General features: G+C 40.5%; 1 protein-coding gene across 4 annotated transcripts in view; it reads left to right on the forward strand.

Moving 5' to 3' along the window:
- The window catches only part of LOC121516380 (ecto-NOX disulfide-thiol exchanger 2-like), a 206,900-nt gene extending 192,585 nt beyond the window's left edge, over positions 1-14,315 (forward strand). For all 4 annotated transcript variants that reach the window (XM_041797653.1, XM_041797652.1, XM_041797654.1 and 1 more), the window contains 5 exons: positions 419-559; positions 4,592-4,648; positions 5,339-5,444; positions 7,992-8,077; positions 13,581-14,315. In XM_041797653.1, coding sequence (XP_041653587.1) covers positions 419-559; positions 4,592-4,648; positions 5,339-5,444; positions 7,992-8,077; positions 13,581-13,712 — 522 coding nt within the window. In that variant the 3' untranslated portion in view covers positions 13,713-14,315. The remainder of the gene's footprint in view (positions 1-418; positions 560-4,591; positions 4,649-5,338; positions 5,445-7,991; positions 8,078-13,580) is intronic.
- Positions 14,316-26,279: the final 11,964 nt, after the last annotated feature.

The following is a 26,279-nucleotide window of genomic DNA, read 5'->3' on the forward strand; positions in this document are numbered from 1 at the left end:
AAGCTCTATATACTTTGCCGAGGTCATTTTTACACCTTCAGGGACCCTAAAGGGGCCTACCAGCTCTCTCCCCATGATTCCAGCTCAAAACATGACTCCGCCCCCTCCTTGCTGATGTCGCAGCCTTGCTAGGACATGGTGGCCATCCACCAACCATCCACCCCATCCATCTGGACCATCCAGGGTTGCATGACAATCATCAGTAAACAAGACAGTTTGAAAATGAGTCCTCATGTATTTCTGGGCCCACTGCAACTGTTTCTGCTTGTGAGCGTTGGTTAGAGGTGAACGACGGCCAGTGCTATCAGAACTAAAGTGAAAACTGTGACCAAAAACAGTTTGTTTGTGTTTTTTACTGTATCGTTGCATATCTAGTTCATGGTAGCACTAATCCTTGTCCTCTTTCTGTTCTGTGCAGCAACTGTTGAAAATGCGGGAAGAAATGAAACAGCGAGAGGCAGAGCTCGAGAAAAGTTTGGAAGACAAACAGCAGCTGGAGAGTCAAGTCCAGACTCTGAAGGAAGGACTGCTGAACCTGCAAAACACACAAGCAATACAGGTTAGTGTGAAAGAGTGCAAAAAAAACTCTATTTATCAACTGCAACTAAAAAATTGATAAGTCTGCTGTGTTCTCAAGGTGAATTCCAACTTACTGTCTAAAGAAAGTAGTTCAAGCTGAGCTCATGAACTCATGAAAGATATAGGAAAAATGAACAATCAATAAATAAAAAGAAAAGGAATGCAACATCTTTAAATGAGATCCTGGGGCAGAAAATATCCCAGTCATCTGAACCTGTTAAAAATGCATCTCTTAGTTCATCAGATCTTCCTAAATGGCTTTTTGGGTGCATCGGTATATCAACACTCCAGGGAAGGACACACCTCTGATAAAAGGAGATGTTCTCACTTTAATTTGATTGCTAGTGTTTCTGTTTTCCTCACTACGGGCTTAAAGCATTACTTTTCTTCATATAACAATACGCTCTGTAATCTCCCATGTCTCCTCCTATGGCTGAAGGGGCAAAAATTTGTCTAAAATGGAAAAAGACAGGCAGACAAAGGGGTGAAATTGGGTTACAAGGAGCAAGAATGGGTTTAAAGTGACAACTAAAGGCATAAAAATAGCCAATTGCAATTTAAACTGTAGAAATGGCCATAAAACCTGGTGAATAGGGGTTTATAATGGCAAAAATGGGTCAACAGAGACAGAAAGGGGCAGAGAAAGTACGCAAAAATTAATGAAGTGTGGAACCAAGACCAGCAGCAATGCTCCTGATCCAACACAGGATCAGGAGCAGGGTCCATTCTCTGGGATTGTCAGGGGCCCAGTGAAATCTGTGGGCAAGCCTGTGTACAACACAACAAATTTTTACTAAGTCATTCATTTCTTCCACTTCCTTTAAACTAGCAAAGCTTGCTGTTTTTTCATCACATCTGTGCTCCCCACCACACAGGATGTTCCTTGTTCACTCCTCAGTAACTACATGTTCTCACTTTAATTCACATAACAAACAACCAGAAGAAGTCCACTCATCTCCTAATGAGAAACATACCGAGCCCCATCAGACCATTTCCTTGTTTGTCTGCTGCTGAGATTCTCTGTGAAATCAAACCACCAACCAAACCCACATGCTCTCTGAACATTCTGGTCTTTCTGGCTGAGTCTGCTCTTGATTCCCACGGGAATAATTTCAACATTTTGTCAAAATAGAGCATGATTTCATTAAAAGCATGCTGTTCCTTGTAAGGGAGACTGCTATACAATGTCATCTCCAATCTCATTAAACAGTGGTGACTCTTAAAGGTCATTTTCCTGTGTTACACATCATGTTTCATGTCTTACATTAATGTTTTTCTGGCTTGTAATGAGAGAAAGGGCTTCTGTTTAAAGGACTCTCATGTTCAATTGCCTATCAAACTGTGTAATATAAACTAGGGGCCCTCGATCCACACAGGAGCTGCTCCACATGTCTTTGTTTGCTCTGACGTGTACGAGCTGACCATGGGGCTGTTATAACACAGAGCTGAATGAGTAATTGATAATGTGTGTCATGGTTCGATCAGCTGGAGTGACAGAGTTGTCAATAGAGTGTAATGGTGAGGGTTGTGCTGGGAGCTGTGAGAAAAATGCTAATGAATTCTCTACATGTGGACTAACGTATCATGAGAGGCAGTCTAAAAGAAGAAAGAGAAATCAATGTTTGGGTGTTGGTTCCTCTGAAGATTAGCGGGTGTTGTGGCTGATTTGTCGTGTAGGGGACTTCTCTTTGTGTCATCAGTCCTCCTTAGGCGGTTCAGTCACTGATCTGCTGTCATTGAGCTGTCCCAACACATTACTGGAATTACACCAGTGGTGGCTGTTGAGACTGTTTTTCACATAATTGACATTATGATCACACAGATGTCTTTTTCAATGAATTTCAATACATTCAGAACTGCCACTTATTATTTTCATTACTAAATGTTTCATGGTAAGAAAATGTTTTAGTCTTTTTTTTCAAACCTAATTTAATGTAATGATAGCAGGATTATTTATTCAGACTTGAAAATATCTTTACTGGAAGGCAACCAGTGTTCAAACGTGCTACACAGGGTTCCCAAGAATCCTTGTGGAGTCTTGAATAGGACATTTGAAATTTAAGGCCTTAAAAATTCAGAAAAGTCTGATTTTTTTTTAACCAGTGAGGTCTTGAAATTTAGGAGGCACTTTGACTAAAGACTGGCTTAGACTGCCAGTTTTTTTTGTCACTGACAACTGCTCCATGACAGACTGTTCCACTAAGATCTTGAGTCGTCTTAACTGGCAGAAAAGTGAAGGAGCCCTTTTGTGACTGGCCTCTGAAAGGTGTGCCATATTGCTGAAAAACCAAAACTAAACTAAAATAAAGTTGTTGTTTTTTTTTTGTATGAAAACTAAACTAAACTAAAAAAACAGCAGAAAAAACTAATACAACTAAAATGAAACAGTGTTTTTAATTAAAACTTTTCTAAAGTATAAAACCAGCAGGAATAACTAATCAACATGAAACTTAAACATAGTATTTTTTTAATAAAACTAAACCAAGAAACCAGCAGGAAAAACCCATTAAAACTAAACTGAAATTTAAAGCAAATGTAAAAACTAAGTAAAAATTAAAACTAATAAAAAATCCAAAAGCTATTCTAACCTTGGGACTCCAAGGTATTTATAGGATTGCACACTCTCTAGTCGGACCTTTCGACTAAAGTTGCATTATTTCATTTAAGTGTCCTCCTAAAATCAGTTAACAGTTCTTTGGTTTTTGATGTTTTTACTTGAAAGTAAGAGTCTTCATTCCAAAACACAAAATCCTCAATTATCAGGCTATGATAGTCCCATTCTCACTAAGCAAACTTACTATAACAGAGTCATCAGTGTACTTCATGGTAGATCTGTTGTCATATTTGCTCAAACATACATGTGTATAGAAAATAAACCACAGAGGTGACAGCACACACCCTTGTGGTGACCCTGTGTGTCCTTTTTGTTGAGAAGTTAAGAATCCAGCCCACCAAAATCCTTAGTGTACTTAAGTACTTTTGAGTAAAACACCAACTCTGCTTGAGGATAGATTCCATAAAAATGAGTGTATTACCAAGATTGTTATATGTATTTCAGGCACTACCCACAGAAGTCAGCAAAAATCAATTTAATGAATGGGATCAGATGTTATTGAGGTACATATGGCAAAGAAAAAGACCTTGGACCCATCTCAAAAGTGCACAGTAGACCGAAGAAAAAGGGGTTCAGATCTACCTTCTATGAAAGATTATGACTTTGCAGCACAAGTCAAAATGGGTGTAACACAACACATAATTTCGATTGGACTTTTTATTAAAAATGCTTTTAAATGCACTTGTATGCTGTCTGGTTTTTTTTGTCTCTGTAGCTCTACATGTTGTGTTTAAACTGCCTCTTTTACACAAATAAAGTTCCTCACTATAAAACCATTTCTTTGAATTGAATTAAAGTGAGGTAAGAGCCTGCTTATCTAGGTAGCACAAGGGGAAAAATGAATAAGTCATGTAAAGTAAATATTTCATTAAACCTGAGATTCTGACACTCTAAGGGATAGCTGCATCGAGGCAGAATGACCAAACCTACTGTAAAAAGAAACATTAAACATTTACAATTCCAGGATCAATAAGTTTTAATGCATTCACATGTGCAGCCTCTGATCCTCTGCAGATAGCAGGCTTTCTGAGATGTAGCCTTTAAAGATTATTTTAGATACAAGTATAAGGATATGAGGATAAATAGAAACAAAAAGCACAGAAATATACACATCAGTATGCATGCCCAGATAATCTCATACATGTTGCAGTGTTTTAGGCTTATTATCTGATGTGGTTCTGTTCATTTTGGCTTGATAACAGTTAATTAAACTGATCTTGACTCCAGGGTCTCTGTTTCCTTTGTCTAAATTAGCACATTTCTTAGCATAATTCTAAAAATACACCAGACTGTTAGTTGAATGCTTGCACCATGCTGTTAACCACACTCCTCTGTCTGTCTGCATTAGCTCTTATCTTGTTTCTCTGCTTCTTCTCCTCGTATGTTTATGTGTCGCAGCTAGAGACGTCGAAGCAGGACGACAGAGGTGGCGAGGAGAGCGCTAATCAAGCCAGTGTAAGTGAAAATAAAGGTCTCACTCTGTACACTCGTCTCCACATACTGTTGTGTGTCCTTGTTTCTCCAGCTCTTCCATTCTTCCTCCTCTGGCCCTCTTCTTCAACCTCTTCCCCTGACGTGACACATCATTACAGGCCGATCCAATTCACTGCCAGCACATTTCTCTCTGAGAAAATCACCACAGACACAACTAGGCTAGGAAATAAAGGAGTCATAAAGACACAATGGATCACACATGTGTCTATGTCTGCACACCCACACTCACTGACACACCGTCAGAGTGTAATGGATAGATTATAAACAGAAAAAGGCCACCAGGCATCCCACACCAGAAGTGGAAATAGTACACACACAGCTATGTATGACTAAAAACAGAAACTTTCCTTCCAATTTTCTACCACCTGTCAGAGATGTGAAACGAACCACTTGATCATTTCCTCTCTCCTTTTATTTCTTCTTCCCACACTAGCCTCTTTTTGTCAAATTGTCTGTATGTGAGCTATTCATTTTAACAGAACTAAAGCCTCATTATACTAAAACTCATCGTCTCGCTGTATTAATTTTTGCAGCTGAAGGCTGCAGATGTGATTATTGTCATACGTGTTTGTCTTATTGTGCATCAATTTGTTTACTGCTCATTTAAAATGGTGGCAGATGCATGCAGAGTAACTTTGTTTGTGTTTGCAGGAAGCTACGGTGTCTGCTGTGGTGTCCTGCAGTCAGGAGAGAGACGGTCCGACAGAGAAGAGTCCATCGAGTCCAGTCACCTCTGAAAGAGAAGCTCTGCTAGTTGGTACGTTGACACATGCATCAAACAAAGTGGGGTTTTTTGCTAGTTATCATACATTTGCAGAAATATACTCTCCAAAAGTCAGCTTAAAAAGCTGATGGATTGGTCAGATTCCATGTCTGTTATTAGGTCCACCACTGTGCCAGGTCTGAGAATGGACCTGACCAATCAGCGTCATTTTAGGGGGACATTTAGTCGTCCCACAAGCTGATAAACAATGGCTGTAGCAAGTAGCTCAGATGTAGCTATAGTATAGCAGCAGTTTTTATCAGAACTGGGCCACATTTGTTTATCAAACGAAGCACAAAGACCACTTCAAAGTGTTTTTTACTCTTCTCCCAACTGGCCTCAGTATGTGTTATTTTCAACAATCTGCTTCAATAAAAGTCCCATTATCTATTTTAAGGTAGATATGTTGACATATGGTTGCTGTAAACATGTGCATGACTGAATTTTGGGTTTAGACCATTAGAAAGTTGTTCATCTCTCTCCTGGCATGGTTACGTCACAGGGCGATACAGGAATTACCCCGAACACTAACGCTACAACAATGTAAAATGTCAGAGCAGTTCATGTCAATACAGTCTGTTGTTAGCTGATGCCACTGCTTTGACTAAATGTTGAAAACCAGCTACATGCTGTGTTTTTTTCATTGTGAGGTAAATTTCCCAGATCTATTAGCCACAGTGGCCTGAGGGGTCATTTAAAGCATCTGGCACAAGATTTGTGCCAGAGAACTGACTTCCGTCTCACTGCTCTGACACGGAGCCAGGCAGCTGTGCTCTGGCTACAGTTCACCGTGAGGTCAGGGGGCAGGCTAATTGCTGGACTGTTTGTTCTCTTTTCACTTGAACAAGGCACAGCAGAAACAAACATCTTACCTGCTGAAGGTGTGTTTGAATCCACAGAGACGTCTAATAAACTGTAGAGAAACATAACTTCACATAACTCCGAAAATTAGATTTTAGGAATAGCTGAAGATTTAAATGCCTGATAGGAAAATGAAACTGAGCAGAACCAACTAGAGTTCCAACTTTTAAAGGCAGTTTAAGTGGTCAAGTATTTTTGTAATCCTTTAATATCCAGACCAGATAATCAGACTTGCACTGGTCAGTCTTATTTCTCTTGGTAAAGTAAATTTAAATGTCATTCAAATCAGCATTTCAGTATTTCCCTCATCATAGTGCTTGGTTCTTTGGTATAAGCTATGAAACTGAAAAATAGAACCGTAAACATGGCCAACTTTTGAAGCTATGGTGTGCACTCTTGATTAATAGCTGCATTAAACAGGGATTGTTGTATAGGAGGAGTCTACTGAGGACTACAAAAATGTCACCACACTAACTCATTATAACTAAATGGGAGTCCCAAGGAAGGTCCTGCATAATAGCTTGGGCCGAAATCTTTTCTGTACCTGCATTATTCAGATTGATGTCTATTTCCCTTGAATGGCTCATATCTCTAGGTTATTAAAAATACCATTAAGCAAAGATACAACAAGCCTGGGTTCAGTTATTCCATTTTCAGGTTATTGGCTGGTTTCTCAGGCTGCAGGCACTGTGCTTAACAGGTGTTTGAAAAGGCCATGATTATCAAATATTTACAAAATGGTTGAAAAGTGGAGTCAGAAGAGGCCCACAGCTCAGATTTGCCCTCGGCAGTCTTACAGGTTTATGGTAGTAGCAGTGAATACTCCAAAAACTCACAAACATGCTTGTTCTGCCTTCTAAAAGATGAAAAAATAACCTGCAGTCTCATCTGTAAGGGTTGAGAATTAGCAACCAATTTGTTTGACAGTTTAAAGCATAAGCTTTGCACTCCCCATAGATAAAGAACTAACTAGGCAGTCAAACTTTGCAAAAAAAAAACTCAAACAGGAGAAAATTAGTCCTAAAATTGGTGGAAAAGTTTGGAGTTCTGGAAACTTCTGAAGTTGTTTGCTTTCCTGATGATCATGCATGTACCGTGCATCGAGTGGGCGCACATTTGTCACGGCAAACATCTGCACTGTCAGTTTTTTTTTTTATTGGCCCTCCAAGGCAAAGACAGGAAAACCACTCTAGTGGGCGGTTTAATTCAAATAAATCAACAACATCAAATACTTAATGCTGTATCTCAATCCATTTGTTGCTGTTGGAGCCGCTCCAGGCTAACATGTTGTTTGTGTTCATGTGTCAACCAACCTCCTACAGGCAGCAAGAAATTAAGTCTTTAAGTTTAAAAGTGTTGTCATTCTGGTATCCCTGCTCTAGCTTCAAGCTTGTGTAAATCTTTGACTTAATAATGATTGTTTTTTTTTTCCTCCTGTGAGGTGAAGGATTATCTGTCCCTATGAGTTGACAGCAGACGTTTTATTTAGGAGGTAACAGCATCAAAAGCTGTCATTAAGAACTTCCTCTAATCTTTAGCCTCAGTGTACAATTGACTCTAACAGCACTGGGACTCTGGGGGTAACCAGCCGAAGCAAGGAAAGGAGAGAGAAGAAAGAGCTGGAGTTTTGTGATTTATTTCCGAACTTAATTTTTGCATGGCCTGTTTCTTCCTCTTCAGGTATCATCTCCACGTTCCTGCATGTCCACCCGTTTGGAGCCAGCATCGAGTACATCTGCTCCTACCTGCAGCGTTTGGACACAAAGGTAAACTTCACTGTGGGGTGGATTAGCACAGTAACTTTCCATGGTCAGTTCAGATTACATGCAGCCATACAGACTCTGTCGGTCCTCCTACAAAGCAGACATATGGGCTTGATGTGCACCAGAATCCTGCTGTGTAAATGAAACAATGCTCAAGACAAACTGTGATTAAGAACACACTGCAGAAGCAGTCTGTGTTTACATTTTTCAGAGCAAAGAGTCACAGAGAGTGATATTTTTGATTGTTCAAGGAAGCAGGATCTGATTTTTTTAGCTGGAAAAACTACACGTCGACAAGACTCAGACAGCAAAGAGATGAGAGTGAGTGCTTTCTCTTCAGGGGGTACTCAAATCATTAAATAAGCTTTTTAATATGCATAAATACAGTGGCTGGTAAGGGCGAATGGCCTGCAAAAGCCAGACGCATTCTAAATGAAACAAAACAGCTTCAACAAAAGAAACTCTTAAACTTTAGAGATGCAATCAAAAGTCCAAACAAACTTTTATGGGGAAACGCGATGCAACTGACAAAACGCTCTCCAAGAAACAAAAACAAACTCTTGAATGGCAAACACGCCTCTAATACAGAAATGATTCCACACTCAAAATGATCCTAATCCAAAACGCGCTTTAAAACAAGAAACTTCAAAAAGCACCCGGCCTAGCAGGAAGAGCGAGAGGGAGAGGCAGACAAATGGAGAGAACAAGCCGAGGACGGACTTATGATTGTGTTTTGAAGCTTGCATGACTTGGAGGAAAGTAACTATGGGGTAATAATACTCTTTAGTTACATCATGGTGTGAATACACCCCCCCCAGTTCTGATTCCCCCTTTGATGATACATTTTCATCTCCGTGGGTAGATGTTTTATTCCTGCCTCTGTTCGAACTGAATGCATCCCACTCTGATCCTCTGTTCTCAGCATTCCCTATGATTGAAACTTTCATGACATGACCAAAAGTTAAGATTTATGTTCTTATACTGCAGTCTAATTGCCGCAAATGGCCTGAGTTCTCACATTGGAGAGAACCCTAACCGCCCTTATTGGCCATTGTACATAAAGGAGTAGGGTGTCTCTCAAACCTGTAAATTTTCTAAAATATGTATGGCCCCCTTTTCTCATCAAACCTGGCCCCTGAGATTCAGTTTCATATATAAACAAATTATAAACATGAATAATAACTTGAAATCTTCAGCCAAGAAGTTTTTCAACCTGGAGTACCAATACAGTACCATGCACACATTAGAATACGAAATAGTAATATTGATATTCAGCTGTCCTATCCAATAAAGGCAAAAGCCTAAAGGCAATCTTTAAAAATCTAGGCTCTTGATTCACACTTGCAGCCAAACACCACCTTTAAGCCCTAAACTCTTAGTTTCTGATCTGTCTGGTGAAGCACAGTCAGTCCATCTCCATGTTTCTGCTAAAGCCTTACAGGTGTATTGTCACTCTTCACTGCCTCTTATATGAGGATCAAAATGCCAACTTTTCAATGTCATCCTGAAAAGGCACCGCTGAGATTAATGGTCATGTCTGGTCTCTGCCCTGCCAAGATGACCTTCAGACGAAAAGGAACTCATCTCCACTTATTTTACAGCCTCCCTCATAGACAAAACACTATAACATCACCCAGAGTTTGGCCCAATTTAACTTTTTGGTTGCTAGGAGGAATTGATTTGTCGTGGAAAAACTTTTCAGATGCAGATATCTTTTCTCAGCAGCATGGATTTGAGTACGTTCATCACCACGGTGACTCATCCTCACACAAAGAAAAGATTGTGACTGTACTCTCTCATGCCTCTTGTTTTTTGTCTGTAGTGTTTTTTATTGCGCTTGTGTACGTGAGCAAACGCCCACTCTTGTTTGTCTAGATGTAGTCTGAATGCGTACTGCGTTGCTCTCGGCTACACACATCACGCAGCCCACAGAGTTTTTGTCAATAACTGATGAGACTCCAAACAAGAAGAGCCGCTGCTCTCTGCTTATCTACGCGCTCCACACACAGCTCTATTGTGTACAATGACACTCACATCCTATCTCCATCACAGAGCTTTATGCATCCTGACATCAACACAGGCCTGAACAATCTGCTTATTAATGCGTGACACTGTTGGCAACAGCAGATTTTAGCAAAGTCACCTCAGAGTTTCAGTCGACTCGTCATCTCGAACCACCCGAGTGGTGTGAGCTGGATTACGCTGCCGTCACATCCTCACTATGAATTTCTATGATTCTAAGTGTAAAAATAATGGCCTTATTTTTATGCCATTAAAATTATTCATCTTTATTCATATAACCTCCTGACTTTGATTGCACAATGATTTCAAACAACACTAGCATTTCAACTCACAAGAATTTACTAGTTAGCTCAGTACAGTATCTATACATGGTATCTATGCTTTTAGATTAATCTCATTAAACATTGTTGATAAACAATGTCCCTTTAATGGTGCTACTTTTAAAGGAACATGCATTTGTGGGGGCTGCACAGCAGCATAGGGGTTAGCACTGTTGCCTCACAACAAGAAGGTTCTTGGTTTTCTTCCTGGTCAGGACCTTTTTTTGTGGAGTTTGCATGATCTCCCCATGTATGCGTGCATTCTCTCAAGGTACTCCAGGATTCCTCCCACCACCAAAACAGGCTTGTTAGGTTCATTGATCTCTCTAAATTGGCTTGTAGGAGCATGCATTTGTGGGATGAGCAGCAGAGCTGAGTATGTGGGTTGAAATTTGCCAGATCTTCTCTGCAGCTGATTCTGCCATTGACTCTTTTTTTTGGTGTTGTTTGGATGATTGAAGTCTGAAGAAACAAGGCATATTGGCAATTTAACAACTTATTCATTTAACAAACAGGAGCCTCAGTAGGGTGTGGAAGAACCATAAACAGCCACAACAGCCTCCTCCTCATGCTGGTCACCAGCCTGGTCACTGCTGTGGAATGGCTTCCCATTCTTCAACCAGCATTTGTGGTTGTGTTTGTCACTCTGGCATAAACAGCACATCAAAGCTGATCCCACTAGTGTTCCATGGGGTTGAGGTCAGGAGATTCCATCCTCTCCCGCTCCCAAATTCTGGAGGTAGTCTCTGATAAACCCCGCTCTGCACTGGCAGAGAAGATTTTCAGGGGTGCAACCCTCATACACAGCTCTGCCCTCATCCCACAAATGCATGTTCCTTATAAATATCGCACTATTTTACAGGAAATAAACAGGCTTTCCAAGAGTGTAAGATTTATTGCCAAAGAAATAATCAACCGGACACAAATGCCCTTACTTTTTGTGCTAAGTTTATTTTCCCAGTGATTTTCATTCCCCATCTAAACACCCTTTTATTTTCTAATATTCATCCCTTTCTAACATTCAGCCAGTCTTGAAGAAAAAAAAAAGATAAACCAGGAGTTTTCCCTGTCTTGAGAAAAACCTTACACCCAGACGGCGAGACAAAGCACTTTTTTATTTGAAGCTGTCATATTGATTTCTCATAGCATCACAAAGTGAGCAGTAGCCTGAGCTCAAGATAAGGCATTCAGTCGTCCTCAGGTGTGGAGGACGGCCCTTAAAAATTGATCTGGCAGAGACAGATATTTTTCCCAACACCTAAAGTTTTCTCAGAAAGTAAAATACTGTTAGAACTTTCTTCAGTTTTACAAAATGGTGAGGTAAAATGTGCTGTAGTAAGGATGTTACATATAGTATTGCATTGCTAAGCATTCTTTCCTGTCTGCTTTATGTTCATAGAAATGCATTGCATAAAATTGGATTACTGGGGACTTGTACAAAAGAAGTAAAATCTACCCAAACACTATCCTTAATTTACAGATGGTGAGTTCTGCAGCTCACAAACCACTGGGTGAGATTTGAGGACCACTAGAAGGGCTTTTCCAGAGTGTGCCACTCTTAGTCAAGGGTCATAGAGTGACAAACCAAGCTAGACTAAAGCAGAAGCCTCCAAATACAAAGCTTAAAATAGTACATTGTATTCTATGAACAGCAGCAGGTCAAGGATGAAAAGGACATTGTTGATGATTGCTCCTCTTGAAAAGGCTTTTTATTTGCTGTATTCAATGCTATTTTCCCATAAGACCAGAATAAAGTACATGATTATAAGGAAGCCTGGAGGAAATAAATGCATGCATATCCTTCCCTGGATCACTGAATAAAACACCTGATCTGTGTTGAAGCTGCAGAAAGACACACTCCCACGGCTGTTATTTTGCGTGTTATCAAATCCAACATTAGATCATTATTAACACTGAGGCTGCCAGTAGAAAACTATAAGGTACCCAAGATAGAGCCTTGGGGAACTCAAGGGATAGGGATGCTGGAGAAAAGACTCCAACAGCCACAAAAGGAAGGACTTATTTATTAGCTAAAGTGTGATCCTGTACGACATTACTGATGCAAACAAATTTCCCCTCTGTTTAATAAAATATCACAGCCCCAGGGCATCCCTGTAGCTCACCTTGTAAAGCACATATCTGTGTATCAAAGCCAGGATAATAAAGAGTGAATACATCAGCAGCTGTTCCATTGTAAAATGCTACAGAGGAGAGAAATGTCAACATTTCGTGGCAGATTTGATTGGCATTCATACAACTCAGCTGAACTCAAATGTTTTATTAAGAGTTCATAGATAAAACTGTAAACTCTGTGTGTCATGAGTTTGCCTGGCTTATGGTTGGCACTTAGTAAAGTGTAAATAAAAATAGAATGCATGAATGAGCATTTTGCAACTAATTAGGTTAATTGGCAAAAGGTTGGGCGCGCCAGTAGTCGAGTGGTTAGGGCGCGCACCATGTACGCAGACGGCCTGGGTTCGAATTTGGCCTGTGGCACCATTTCCTGCATGTCTCTATCCGCTCTCTTACCTGTTTCCAAATCTATCCACTGTCCACCTATCTCTAATAAAGGCACGAAAAAGCCCAAAAATAAATCTTAAAAAAATAATAATAATAATAATAATAATTGGCAAAAGGTCAGTAGCATGACGGGGTATAAAAGGAGCATTTTAGAGAGGCAGAGTCTCTCAGAAGAAAACTATTCAGACAAAAATGTTCCTCAATGTAAAATTGATAAGACTTTAAATATCCCGCCATGTACAGTCCACAGTATCATCAATAGATTGAGAGAATCTGCAGAAATCTTTGTGTGCAAGGGACCAGGTCAGTATTGGTTTCTAATGAACAGGCATACTTCTGTACTGAAATCACTGCATCGGCTCAGGAACACTTCCAGAAATCATTGTCTGCCAACACAGTTGGCCATGCCATCCACAAATAGAAGTTAAAGCTGGATCATCAAATTCAAAATGAGTTATTTTTCACAAAATGTCTCAGTTTCAGCATCTACATCTATGTTGTTTATGTTCTGTTGTGAATGAAATATGGGTTTATGAGATTTGACATTAATTGACCTTTGTTTTAATTCACATTTTACACAGCGCCTCATCTTTTTTGGAATTGGAGTTGTATGTCTGACCCTGTTTTGATGTGTGTTTCTTCAGATTAGCCCCAATGAGGTGGAGGCTCTCCTCTCTCGGCTGCCCTGCACCTTCAGACAGGAGCTCACCGGCGTCGGAGCCAGTCTGGAGAAACGCTGGAACTTCTGCGGCTTCCAGGGCATCAAGAGCACGTAGAGTCTGCTGGTGACACTCCTGGGCCGTGAATGACAGAGTGCAAAAACCCACAAATATCAAAGACTGTGGACTGTACCTGAGCGATGGAGGACGCAGACGACTGAACAGAAGGATGTTACATGAGCGTTTCAGGGACTCCGTGCAGGTGGCAGAGACTGAATAAAGCAGCATTGCCATGGATACAGGAGCAATGCTGCCAAATCACAGCATCAGTCTTTATGGACTCTGAGTGAGTTTCTCAAGTCCGCAAAATATTTTTAGACTCTGCAAGTCACAGAAGTACGACAACTCTTACAGTCACTGGATTCTAATGCAGTTATCACCCACATGGGCAGGGCATTGTACTTTCTGAGCCGACAGGTGGCTTTGTTTGGTGTCAGCGTGGGCCAGAACTACAGGGCTATCAAAGGAGGCTGATCAGGGTCTAACTGAACACTTGAAACCTCCCAAACCCCTTGGCCTCTCTCTCTTTTCTCTTTTCTGCTGTTCCTGGTTTGTAACATAGATAAAAATGGATATATTTCTTCATTTTCTGTAAAGGCTGTTGCAAAGAGTCATTTCCTGTAATACACTGTAAATGCCTGGATGATATTTTTGATTATAAAAAGGGTTTGAGTATATAAAAATGCTTGAGTCTATTTAATACTACCTGGAACAACATTTCACACACCAAGACTTGTATATTTTAACTCAAAGCTTGGAGGCAGTTATTTGCAATCTTACATAAGGGCATTAGTGTCTTTCCAAAGCCAATTAAGCCTGGCTCTCAGCCTGGCTAAGGGCAACGCTCTGCAGCATCATGCTTAACTTTGAAACACACCTAAGGGATCGTGTTAATGATGTTTAATTGGTAAGGCAGCCGGTGTCTGTGTGTGCGCTGTCGGCTTTCTGCGTACACAAGATGTTTGTGTGTGAGCGCTTGTGCTACTTGCCTGGATCCATATATTAAGTGGTTACACAACACTCTACAGCGGGGTGTTTTCTCCTCCATCTTCGCCAGATAGAGAGCTCTTGCCACCAGGACTGAAGGTTCCTCCCAGAAGCCCATTCAAGCATCCTTAATGTGCCTCTGCCGGGCTGTTTGGCAGCGTGCTTCCTCCCTCCCGCCGCTCTCAGAAACAAAGGTTTATTATTACACATGATTGGCTCTCATCAGTCTCCTACAGGCACTCCTTTTGAAAAATTAGCGTTCCTGCACTTGTCAACGTACTGGTCCTTGTACCTAAATTAATAATGGAGAATGAGTATGTTCTGCCTACAAGCTCCTACAAGGCTTTCCTTCCTTGCACATGCATCCATTATTAAAGGCATTGGTTTGAACAGTAAGGACTGTTTCATGGGTAAAAAAGTCAGCTATCTGTCGTGGGAGTGTTGTTGGCATGTTAAATGCAGTATGTAACCTCCAGCCTACAGAGGTTGTAGGTCTCTGTCAAGCGTGAATAGGAAAGAGAGTGGATGGCTGTTTGCATTATATTTTCATAAGTGTTCACAGAAGTGCCTAAGAGCAAAGTTCAGGCCTATAACTTTCTTCTTGGATGACATTTTCCCACATTTGTCGTACGAGGGTGATGTTACATAAAGAAGAGCTGCAAATCTTTAATCCCACTCCTGGGATTGAGAGCCTGTTCAGTCGTGCATCACCTCATGTCCTCTCCTTACTATAGAGCTGTTTTCACTCAAAATTTTCTAAAGTTATTGCTAGGGATTAGGGATGAATGATTTTGCAAAAGTTTATAACTGTGATTATTTTGACTCATGTTGCATATTTGATATACATTTTTGTAATCAGGGAATGACCATTTTTATACCATTCTCATTTTGATTAAGAAAATTATGCAAAAAAAGTTAATTTTGCAAAATACTCTAAAAATTACACTTGAGTGTTTGCATGTTTGTAGAGCATAACATTTCTCCTTCAAAAATACCCATAAAACTAGTATTTTTACACACATTTCAGTTTAAAGAAATATAGCACCTTCTGTGTTGTGAAAATTGCATGATCCGTATTCTAAATTTAATCCAAATTTTGATGACTTGCTGAGCCTTACGACGGATAAAATAGCCACCAGTTTTATGATGATGAAATTTTTTTTACAGGTTCTAACCCTCTGAGACGGTGTTTTCGTATACCACAAAAAGAGACACGTTATTCAAAGTTCAATAACTTCTAAACCAGAAATCATACCCAGTTGCTTTTTTCCTCTCAAAGCCTTCCTCCATGCCATTCTAATGACACTATCCATGCCATTGTAGCTCTTACAGGACATTCTCTAGCAAGCCTGGAACTTGATTGACTTTCCTGGGTCTTAAAAGATTAAATCCACACCAGAAACTGAACATCTTTTTATGCATTTATAATCCATTTTTTAATCGTTCCTGCAGCTAGCAGCTATTTCTGTTCACCATATTGTCTGTTTGTATCCCACAATGCATTGTGACTGGGCTGTGACAACCAATGGCAGGCTGGTTTGTCGTCACATCATGCTTTACCAAACAGTGTATGTGCAAACACTTAGAAACTGGAGGAGAGAGCTGGAATGAGTCAAGAGAGAAAAGGACACAGAGGGGCTGTGATGTGTCCCTCCATGCCACTGCAGACAGGGACAGCTTTGAATGATGACTCAAATTCCAAAAAACACAGAGGACTGTTTTTCTAAAAATATGAATATCATGTCAATATGGACCAAAATCACTGAGGAATGTTTCCAACACCTATGCTATGAAGACTTAAGGCAGTCCTGAAGGCAAAAGAGTCCAACCTGGGGCCTATAGCACGAAGCAGGATTAATGTCTTAGCGAGGTAACTTCAGGGTTAACCCTGGGTTATCGATAGCACAAAGCCGGTTAATACTTATCGGGGTACACTGAACGGCTAACCTGCTCCGGAGCAGGGTAAGTTGGAGGTTGAATCTGATCCTATAAAATGCCCATCCCACTGGCCAATCAGCTTCTCCGAAACGATTGCCTGCCCGTTTCTCCCATACCCGGTAGACAGAGCACAACTAGTGAGGAAAGCATTAAGACGCGAAAGAGTGTTCTGAGATCGTTTAAACCCACTGGATCAACCGGATAATGCGCTTTATGAGAGGTACCAGTTCTCGCGGCCCGGACTCATCTACCTGTGCGAAATCTTGGAGCCGTTTATTGCCCATGCGACCCGCAGGAGCCGTGTGATTGTCCAATATGATATGAAATCATACGTAACCATACAGTTAGAGGTAATATTCTAGGAAGGGATAATCAAACTTCATTTATATAGCCCCTTTCACACATTCAAATGCAACACAAAGTGCTTGACAAATAAAAGGGATGTAATGCTAATGTGAAACAGCACATTATTCCATCATGTCATTCCTACACTTCATTCATTGTGTTTGAGGGCTTTCTCTCTTTGAAGAGGGAGAGTGTATTTTAGTCCAGCTGCTGATTTGTAATTTGTTAATTTAGGTCAGACATCAACTTGGTATGCATGATTTCAGTGTGGCGACAACTTTAAGCTTCATTGTAGCATGATAAGACATGAAACAGACCAACTAACCAGACCCAATGATGTTTTTGTTTATTTTAAATCTGCCCCCACGTTCTTTTCACTCCAGAAGGATAACATCTGGGGGAATGAGATGATAATTGTAATGCACGCACTTCATTTGCAGAGTGTATTGTTTCATGAGATTCATGAGTGTGATCAGTGTCAGACTGAGCCATTGATGAGTAACTTACGCATTTACACAGTCCGCTATGCACTGCCACGCATTTTGCCTGCGATTGGCAGCCGCCACGGTGTTTCCTTTTTCCAGGATTCGGACTTTTTCCTCCTCGTACTTCATCATTATTAATCTTTGCTCCTCACATGTGAAGTAGGATGTCCTGTCTTCCTTGCGATTCTCCATCTGTTTAGTGCTCATGATTGCGATTGGTCAGCTGCCTCTGTGCCCTCCCTTTATACGTGCATTCACGGCTCTTGATGAGACAAACCTGGGTTGAGTTACCATGTGGATAACCCGCGTCGTGCCATCGATTATCCTGATTGCCATTGTTGGGGTTAGTCAACCCTGGATAGATGTGAGTTACCCAGGGTAAGTTGACCACGCTTGTGCTATAGGCCCCTGGTACTAGCAAGGTGTACCTAAAAAAGTGGCCATTTCACTAGAAAACTTCTTGAAGTTATCAGGAGGTTTATGAACACATACACAGGCTGGTTGAAGTCTGCCTGAGGCTAGCACATTTATCTCACAGAGGGACATTGTTGCTGTCGGATAGGAGGGCAGGCGTCTCAGGATGCAGGACATGATGTGAAGGGAAATTGGTTGTAATGTTTACAAGATATCCAGGATGCTATTTAAAGCGACAGAGTAAGACACTGTAATGACTGTTTTTGCCTTTACATCAATGCAGCATGTAATTGGAAATGTCCAAAGTAACAAAGAGTGGGAAACACATTGGGAAGCAGAAAAGAAGATAAGGCCAAGAGGCGAGAAACCAGTGGCTCACAGGTTGGACGTTCGCCTCCTTCAGTGATCTTCCTGACTTTACCTTCTGACAAATACAACACCAGCATAGTGAATTGTTTTCCTTCATATCCAGCGTTCTGCCCAGCATTTCCTCCCACCTGAGCAGCCATTCCTACTCACTGATTGACCAGAGGCTCTCGCGGTTCATCTCTTCCTCAGCTGTTTGTGTGTTTGAGAGCGTGCTTGAGATTGGTTATGAGGTCCTCTGGCATCATACGAGGAGGTAAACACAGACTAATTAAATCCAGCAGCAGCCCCCCGATGAATTCTGCTCTCCATTCACCGTTGTCCTCTCGCCTCTGCGGCGCAGCGAGGAGCCTGCTTATTAAGTCAATTCAGTGTGTATGAAAGCAGAGATATTCAAAGGTGTGATTTACCTGACAGGCGGCGACGCCGCTGTGGGACGGCTCCTGCACTTGTGAAGACGTCCTTGGGCATCTGCTGATGTTAAGCTTCAACAAACACAGAGCCTTAATTATACATTTTTGTCCCATTATTGTAATTCTTGTTGGATTTTTTTGTGTGTAAACCCATTAATGCACACAGAACACGTATAAGAGAGGTATAATTGGACACAAGGAGATAACCAGGTTCTTCTGGGTGATATCATGATGCTCGAGATACCCTTAATTACCTTTTCCTCTCATGTTGCTTCCTGAAGGCCTCCTCATCTGCTTCATTATGATTATGGCCTCCCCTGAGTGAGCAGGTGAGAGGAGGCTGGCTGTGCAGCATATGTGGTGGGAAGAAGATAACTGGTGTGCAGCTGTAGAGTTAGGCTGCTTGCAGCCGATTAATCTTTACGCATCTATACATTTGTACTATCTAAAGCAGTTTAAATGGCTGGGTGAGTCAACAGCTCCTCCTGTTGAGTGTAACAGCAGCTACACCTTCCTCCTTCTTTCCAGAGTGAGGGAGTGTTTTGCATGGTGGACGGATGTGCAGCCACAGCGCTGTGGGAAATGTTTGTGAAGGCTTCTTTCTTAGTAAAAGCTCCACGGTCCTCATTAATTTATGTCTGCATAAAAGCCCTTTAAATTAACTCTGTTTCCAGGGTGCCAGCACTGCAGCACAGAGATGCAGAGCATCTCCACAAACACTCGCCTGCAGGCATTTGGAAAGACATCATAGGAGCCAAAACTATGGAAATATTAAAAGTAAAACTGAAGAGATTCCTGTTTGTCTGTGCAGATTATTACTCTGGCAGGTAGCAAATCATGTTTTGCACGATGTTTTTGTTTACTGCATCTCAGTTTGCTGGGGGAATTGTATGCACTTTTAGCCTGAATGAATGGCAAGTGCTGGAATAATTGCTTTACACTGCTCTCCAGGGTGTCTGGGCTCAGGATATGAAGCTGCGGGGCTCAGCGGAGAATGACACACAATGCATCTTACAGTTTCTACCGAATCTCTCTGCCTTTGTCTCTCTCTCCCTCTCCTTTTCATAGATCATCACACAAAGCAGGAAAGCACAGCAGTGGATGCCCGTAAGGTGTTTTCACTGCTCAGGATGCTCTGCCACATCAAATACCAAAGCCAACAGGTGAGAGGGAGGTTACAGAGCAGAAACATTAGAAGGAAAGTTTTCTAAAAATCAGTTTGATATACTCCACTGGTTAGGAAAATGCCTAGGTCAGAGATCCTTCTGCCTGCAGGTCCAGCAGTGATATTTCAGACCCATTAGTCAGTGGAAGCAGTGGGCTTGATCACTGTGTTTGATCTGAAATGTCAAGTCAGGCCGGACAGTGAAACTCTCTCCTAATGAGCGATAGCCACTCTTCATGCTCTTATGAATCGAGTGACCTTTACCAAAGAAGAATCACTCTGCACCCACAGCAATTTTCTCCTCAGAGGACAATTATTTTAGGGAGGGTTATTTTTAGACATCAGGGTGTTTGTTGTCATCACTTCTTCCACACTCTCTCTAGAATAAAAGTTCTTAGTCATTGATTTAAATATTCATTAGGTTTGGCAGCAGAGCTGGAAATATTCCCATGTGGTTTTCTCAGTTAAGTGGTTGAAGGATTTCATTTAACACCTGATGGCCTGCAGGGACGCCTCAAGAGGCTGTAAAGGGAGTGTTGTACGGCTGAGCCCAATGGGATGATATATCCTTGCCTATGGTACCAGATTTATGCTCATGAAGTTATACAGGAAGTAAAAGGAAGCTGTACGTAGAATACAACCACAAGTTTTCAGCAGGTTTGCCCTCAGAAATGGCTGGGCCCCTAAAAATCCCTATCTACAATTTACTGATTAATCAGTGCGTGTGTTGGGACAGTAGCATTGGTCTTAGCATCCTGGCTAACAGTGACATAATGTTAGAGCTAAAAAATATTTGGAGCTTTAAGCCTCAGCCTTTTGCCATTTTATCAGTGATTTTTGCCACTTCATGCCCGTTTTTGCATATTTCCCACTTTTTACCCATTTTGCTCTCCATTTTTTCAACATTTTGCCCCTTTTTAACCAACATTATGTCCACTTACCTTTTTTTGCCACTTTTGATAAAATTGTGCTTTTTTTGACACTTTTAAACCATTTCTTGCCCCTTTTGGCACTTTTTGGTTCTTTTTTGCCATCCTTTGCCTGTTTTTGCTTTTTTTTGCCGACCTATAAGATTTTTTTTGTTGCCTTTTTCACAGTTTTGCAACATTTGCCCATTTTTGCATAGTTGCCACTTTTCGCCCATTTTGTTTAAATCACTTTTAATGCATTTGTTGTTGTTGTTTTTTACCACATTTCAACCATTTTTTGCTCCTTTTTGCCTCTTTTTTGCTGAATTTTGCTACTCTTGTTTTTTGCCAATCTTTAAGACTTTTTTTTTTTTTTTGCCATTTTTCAATATTTTGCCACTTTTTGCCCATTTTTTCTTTCACTTTCAATACATTTGTGCCACATTTCAACCATTTTTCGCTCCTTTTTGCCACTTTTTTGTAGAAATTTGCCATTCTTTTCTTGTTTTTTGCCAATCTATGAGACTTTTTTTTAATTTTTATGATTTTGCTACTTTTTGCCAATTTTGCTGAATTTGCCACTTTTAATACATTTGTGCTTTTTTGCCACTTTTTTTTTAAATTGCCAATATTTGCCCATTTTTACTTTTATTTTTTTGACCATCTATTCAACTGTTTTGTTGCCTTTTCCATGGTTTAGCCACTTTATGCCCATTTTTGCATATATGCCATTTTCCCCCATTTTGCCACTTTTAATACATTTGTCCTTTTTTGCCCCTTTTGCAACTTCTTTTCACTCATAGCAAATGAAACACATTCAGCTCAAGTGTGACTCTTATTCCCAGCTTGGACATCTGAGTTCTGAGGTAAATGGATCACAGCAGAAATCCACGAATGAAGGCTCAGCAACAGGTTTTGGTACTTTATAGAAGATCTGTACATATTTCTGATTTTTTCATGGAACCACTTTTGAACCAGTACACCCAAGAAGTCTTCAGTGAGTTATCAAGGACGATCAGAGCTACAGTGTTGCGTGCAAATCAAGACAGACACACAGACATGTCGCCAATTATAGTAGTAAGATGATTGGGAGCATATTAGACATGAGCTAAGATGCTAGCAGTGCCAGCTATTCCCTCTCATATGATAATAATAATAAAAGTGAGGGAGAAAAGCTTTTAAAAGGTAATGACAGCCAGAGAATACTTATTAAGGAATTCTAGAAAGCCCACTTTTCAACAGCTTTTCTCCCTAATTTTGTGAAACCATCTTACGGAGTGCAGTTTTGGCTGAAAAGAAGCCTTAATTCAAAACATCAAGTAAGCCGTAGAGGTGAGTGGGACAGAGCGACATTTCTCTGCGTGGAAATATCTAGTAGGGGGGTGGAGTCCTGCAGCACAGGTAGGATTGGAGATCAATGATTTTAATTAGTTTTAGTTTATTTATCAAGGGACAATGTGCAGTGATACTGATCATCATACATCGGAAATAAAAACATGGTTGCACCAGATTTAGTAAGTCACCTTTATCTTAACATTAACCTGTTAGATAACATAATAAAGAATAAATTTAGGATTTTTCTGAAGGCATTCTAACTCCAGTCACCCCAGATGAACTGCAAAGTTGAGAGTGTCATTGTAATTTTGACCACATCCATCTCCAGCTAATGTCTTCTGATTTCTTGCTGCACAGTTTGATCAGTATCCCAGGGGAACATTACATCAAATCCACAGTGACAGCCCCCAAACCTTCACTCGGTGCATGACTGACCCCTCATTAAAGCTGACTGATCGTCAGCTGGTGAGCTCAGGTCCTTGAGCCGCTGTCAGGGACTTTAAAGTTCCCCCAGTCACATTGAGGCTGCAGCGTCTCAGTTAAAGATTATAAACCACTGAAACGAGCTGTGTGTATTTATCAGGCACATGAGGACAGAAGCTGAGTAAAGGGGCATTTACAGATTTACAGATTCACAGCTGTGAAGTAAAGACTGCAGCTGAGCGTTACTTATCCAAAACAATGAGTTGATTTCTTCACCAACATTTATTCCAGCTCAAAAATATGAAACTGAACAAAACAAGCTTTTTGAAAATAGATGAATTATTAAGGCTGAAGAATGACAGTTGTTGCTGTAAGTACAAATCTGTGTGAGTGGCATAGAATGAAGCATCACATTAATCAGTTTGTTCCCCACACCTCCACAGCTACAGTAGGCTTTAATGGTCAAACTCAATTATCAATCCTTTTATTTTTGTCTGTGTATTTCCATTGTGCTTATTAGCAATGTTTTGCCAAATTTAACCAATTTTTGCTGCTTTTAGTCCTTTTGTTAACCACTTTTTGCAGTTTTTTTCCACTTTTGTCCTGCTGTTTGCTATTTGCAATTTTTCCCCATTTGTGCTTTTTGTTGCCCATTGAACCTGCCTTTGGCCATTAGATGTCACTTCTTTATCATTTTTTTCCATTTTCCCACCATTTTTGCTGCTTGTTTCCTATTTTAGTCACTTTTCACCACGTTTTTGTCACTATTTGACTGTTTTTGCCACCTGTAACTAATTTTTATGTTACTTCTGACCCTTTTTTGCCACTCCCTCCTAAGTTTCACCACTTTCTCCCCATTTTTGCCACTTTTTTTGCTGCTTTTTGACTATTTTTGCTACTTTCAACTTATTTTTGTTGCCATTATTACCCTTTTTTGCCACTTTTAACCACTTAAGTGGTTCATCCACTCCTATCCCTGGGCTGCAGGACAGAAAGATTTAGAAAATCTTTCATACCATCGGCAATTAGACTGTATAATTCTAAAGTAAACAGATGAGACTCCCAGATGACTGAATTTCCCTTCAGGGATAATTAAAGTTCTTGTATTGTATTGTATTGTACTGTATTACACTGTGGCTTTTGCAAAGGTATTTTTCAACAGTTTGGGTTGAGTAACACTGATCTATACCATCGGTTACCATCTGGGACCCCCCAGGGGGCGCCAAAGATCTTAGGGGGGGTTGAGGCTGTGTCTGCTCTGAGGCTGCAAAATTAGACTTACAAATAGTGACTAAAACCATGATAAAGAAGTTATTAAGTATTTGATTAAAAAAAGGTCTTTTGGTAAGAAAAGCATGCATAGGCCTTTTTTAGGGTTTTATCAGTGAAACAATTAGAATCTATGTTGATTTCTCTTGGCAGTGTCACTCTTTCTTCTCTCTTGGGTCCTGGAGGAGACTATGCTTTTCTCAGGTACATGTAGGGAGTCTGTAAAGCCACATTATGTAATAACGCCGCATTATGTAATAACCCTAACCATAGGACTTAGTGTGGGCCCTACCCAACTACCTTGCCCTAACTCTAACTGCTTAGTGACTTATGCCTAACCTAACCCCCCTTCAGGGCTCTAGACTAAACACCTACCCTACTACCTTACCCTAACCCTAACTGCTTAGTGGCTTAGAAAATGCAGCATTATTACATGATGGATGGAAAGTATATTACATTATTACATAATGCGGCGTTATTGCATAATGCGGCGCTACAGGGTCTCTAAGGAAAAATGGTTGAAAGATACTGATCCATCGTTTGTCCTGTTCGGGTCAGCTGACCCCGTATGCTATGCCAGAAGGTTATAGTTCATAGTCAGAGTATAGGATGTGGGATGGGTCAGACATACTCACTGTGCTTGTCTGTGAACAGACGGCTGATATATTAACTATAGAGAGAGGTTTTTGGTCCACACTTAGAGATAGAAAGCTTAAAGCTTAACATCAGCTTTCCTGCAACCAGTCTTCAGTAAACTCACAGCAGCTACCTCTTAGATGCACTCATGATGTTCACTAGAAGTGACTTAAGTTAGGAGAGAGGGAAGAAGTAAGGGGTGAAAATCCTGAAGTTAAGATAGTTTCGCTCGAGGGCCCCAGTAAGTTTTTTAGGCCCCCTCATCACCTTGATTACAGATGATGAGATAGAAATTCAGATCCACGAGCTCCTGCATGATTAATTTAAGTGCCTCTCTGTGAGATCTCTTATTTATGCCAATTTCCTCACACACCAAAAGCCTGCATCATGCCCCCCGGTCTCTTCAGCTGCATTATGTAAATAACAAGAACCTGCATTCTAATAAATGCCAAGTAATTACAATGTGCAATGCTACTGACTGATTTATGAATATTAATAGGATTTAACAACTCTCCACACAGAAACAAACAAGCTCTGCTCTGTATTTATCAGCCAAGAACATTTGTGGTGTCATCAAGGGAGAAGGGATTTGTTCGGAACAGTGAACTCTACTCTGAAAAGCACACTGATTTGGCAACGAAACTCGAGCATTATATTCTGACAGCCATCCACAACATACACGGTTATTTATAGAGCTGCGTTGTTTGGGTTTTTTTATCCTTTACTGTGCAGCTATATTCAATAAATAGGCAAAGAAACCCGTCTGGTTAAAGCAGCCTCAGTATGTCGAAGTATCTAGCCTTTAGCAAAGCTCACAGCACGATGAAGATATTGAATGGAGACTGTCATCAAAAAATGTCCACATAGGGCTGAAAAGACTGATTATTGACTATCAAGTCGACTATCTGCACCTTTAGGTTATGAGATCATTTAAACCTTGGATCTACTTTTAAAAAACACACGGATCCCACCCTGCTTCTTAAGATTTCACTTCCACTTTTGATTTTCTCACTGCATGCATACAAATGCATGCTATAAAAGAATTAATGAAAAGAGAAGAAGAAAACAAAATAAGATGAATGAAACAATCTGTGGAGTTTTTTCTCCACTTGTTGGTTCTTTAAGGCGCTGATCATCAACTGGCGGCCCGAGGGCCACATCAGGCCTCCCAAAGCTTCTGATCCGGCCCCCAGAAGATCAGATTCAGAAAACGAAGAAAAGAAGATGTTATGGTTTTTGGCTTTGACTGTCTGCAGCTGTTAAGTCCATCACAAAAACAATTAAAACTGAAATAGTTGTACAAATACTTCACATTTGATCTGTTTAGATATTCACTTGTCAGACATTATTACTAAATGTTTTTAAAATATGTTTAAAAAAGCATTAAGACGGTCGGAAATGTTGCAAAAATGGCCAGATAAAGTGTTCTAAATGGAAATGACTGAAAATGGTTTTCAAAGAAGCAAAATGGTCAAAAATGGGTCAAGAATGAAGAAATGTCCAGATGAAGCCCTGAAAAGGGCTTAAAAAGTGTCTAAAATTAGTAAACTTTGGTGCTAAATCACAATTGGGGGTGGGCTACCTCTGGGATTTTTCAGGTGCCCTGCCTATTCTGTGGATAGGCATGCTGCATTACAGATAATAGGGATCATCATATGTTAATTAGGCCAAAGTGTTTATTTAATTTTGGTTTATTTAAACATCCAGCCCTCAGAGTCTTTTTCAAAGAAAGGATCATCGAAGCATGCATTAGCAATGTATTTGTAACTACTCTCACCGCCAGTAGAGGGAGACAAACGCTCTGCCCTGCAGCTTTAAAACAAACTACTTTTTGTTGATCTTTGAATGCTGTGGCATTATGAAAACCTGCATGTTTTTTTTTGTTTGTTTGTTTGTTTAAAAGCGGTATAAATTGTATATTTTCAATTTAATAGGCCAAT

Source organism: Cheilinus undulatus, linkage group 10, assembly GCF_018320785.1.
Source record: "Cheilinus undulatus linkage group 10, ASM1832078v1, whole genome shotgun sequence".
NCBI classification, from domain to species: domain Eukaryota; kingdom Metazoa; phylum Chordata; class Actinopteri; order Labriformes; family Labridae; genus Cheilinus; species Cheilinus undulatus.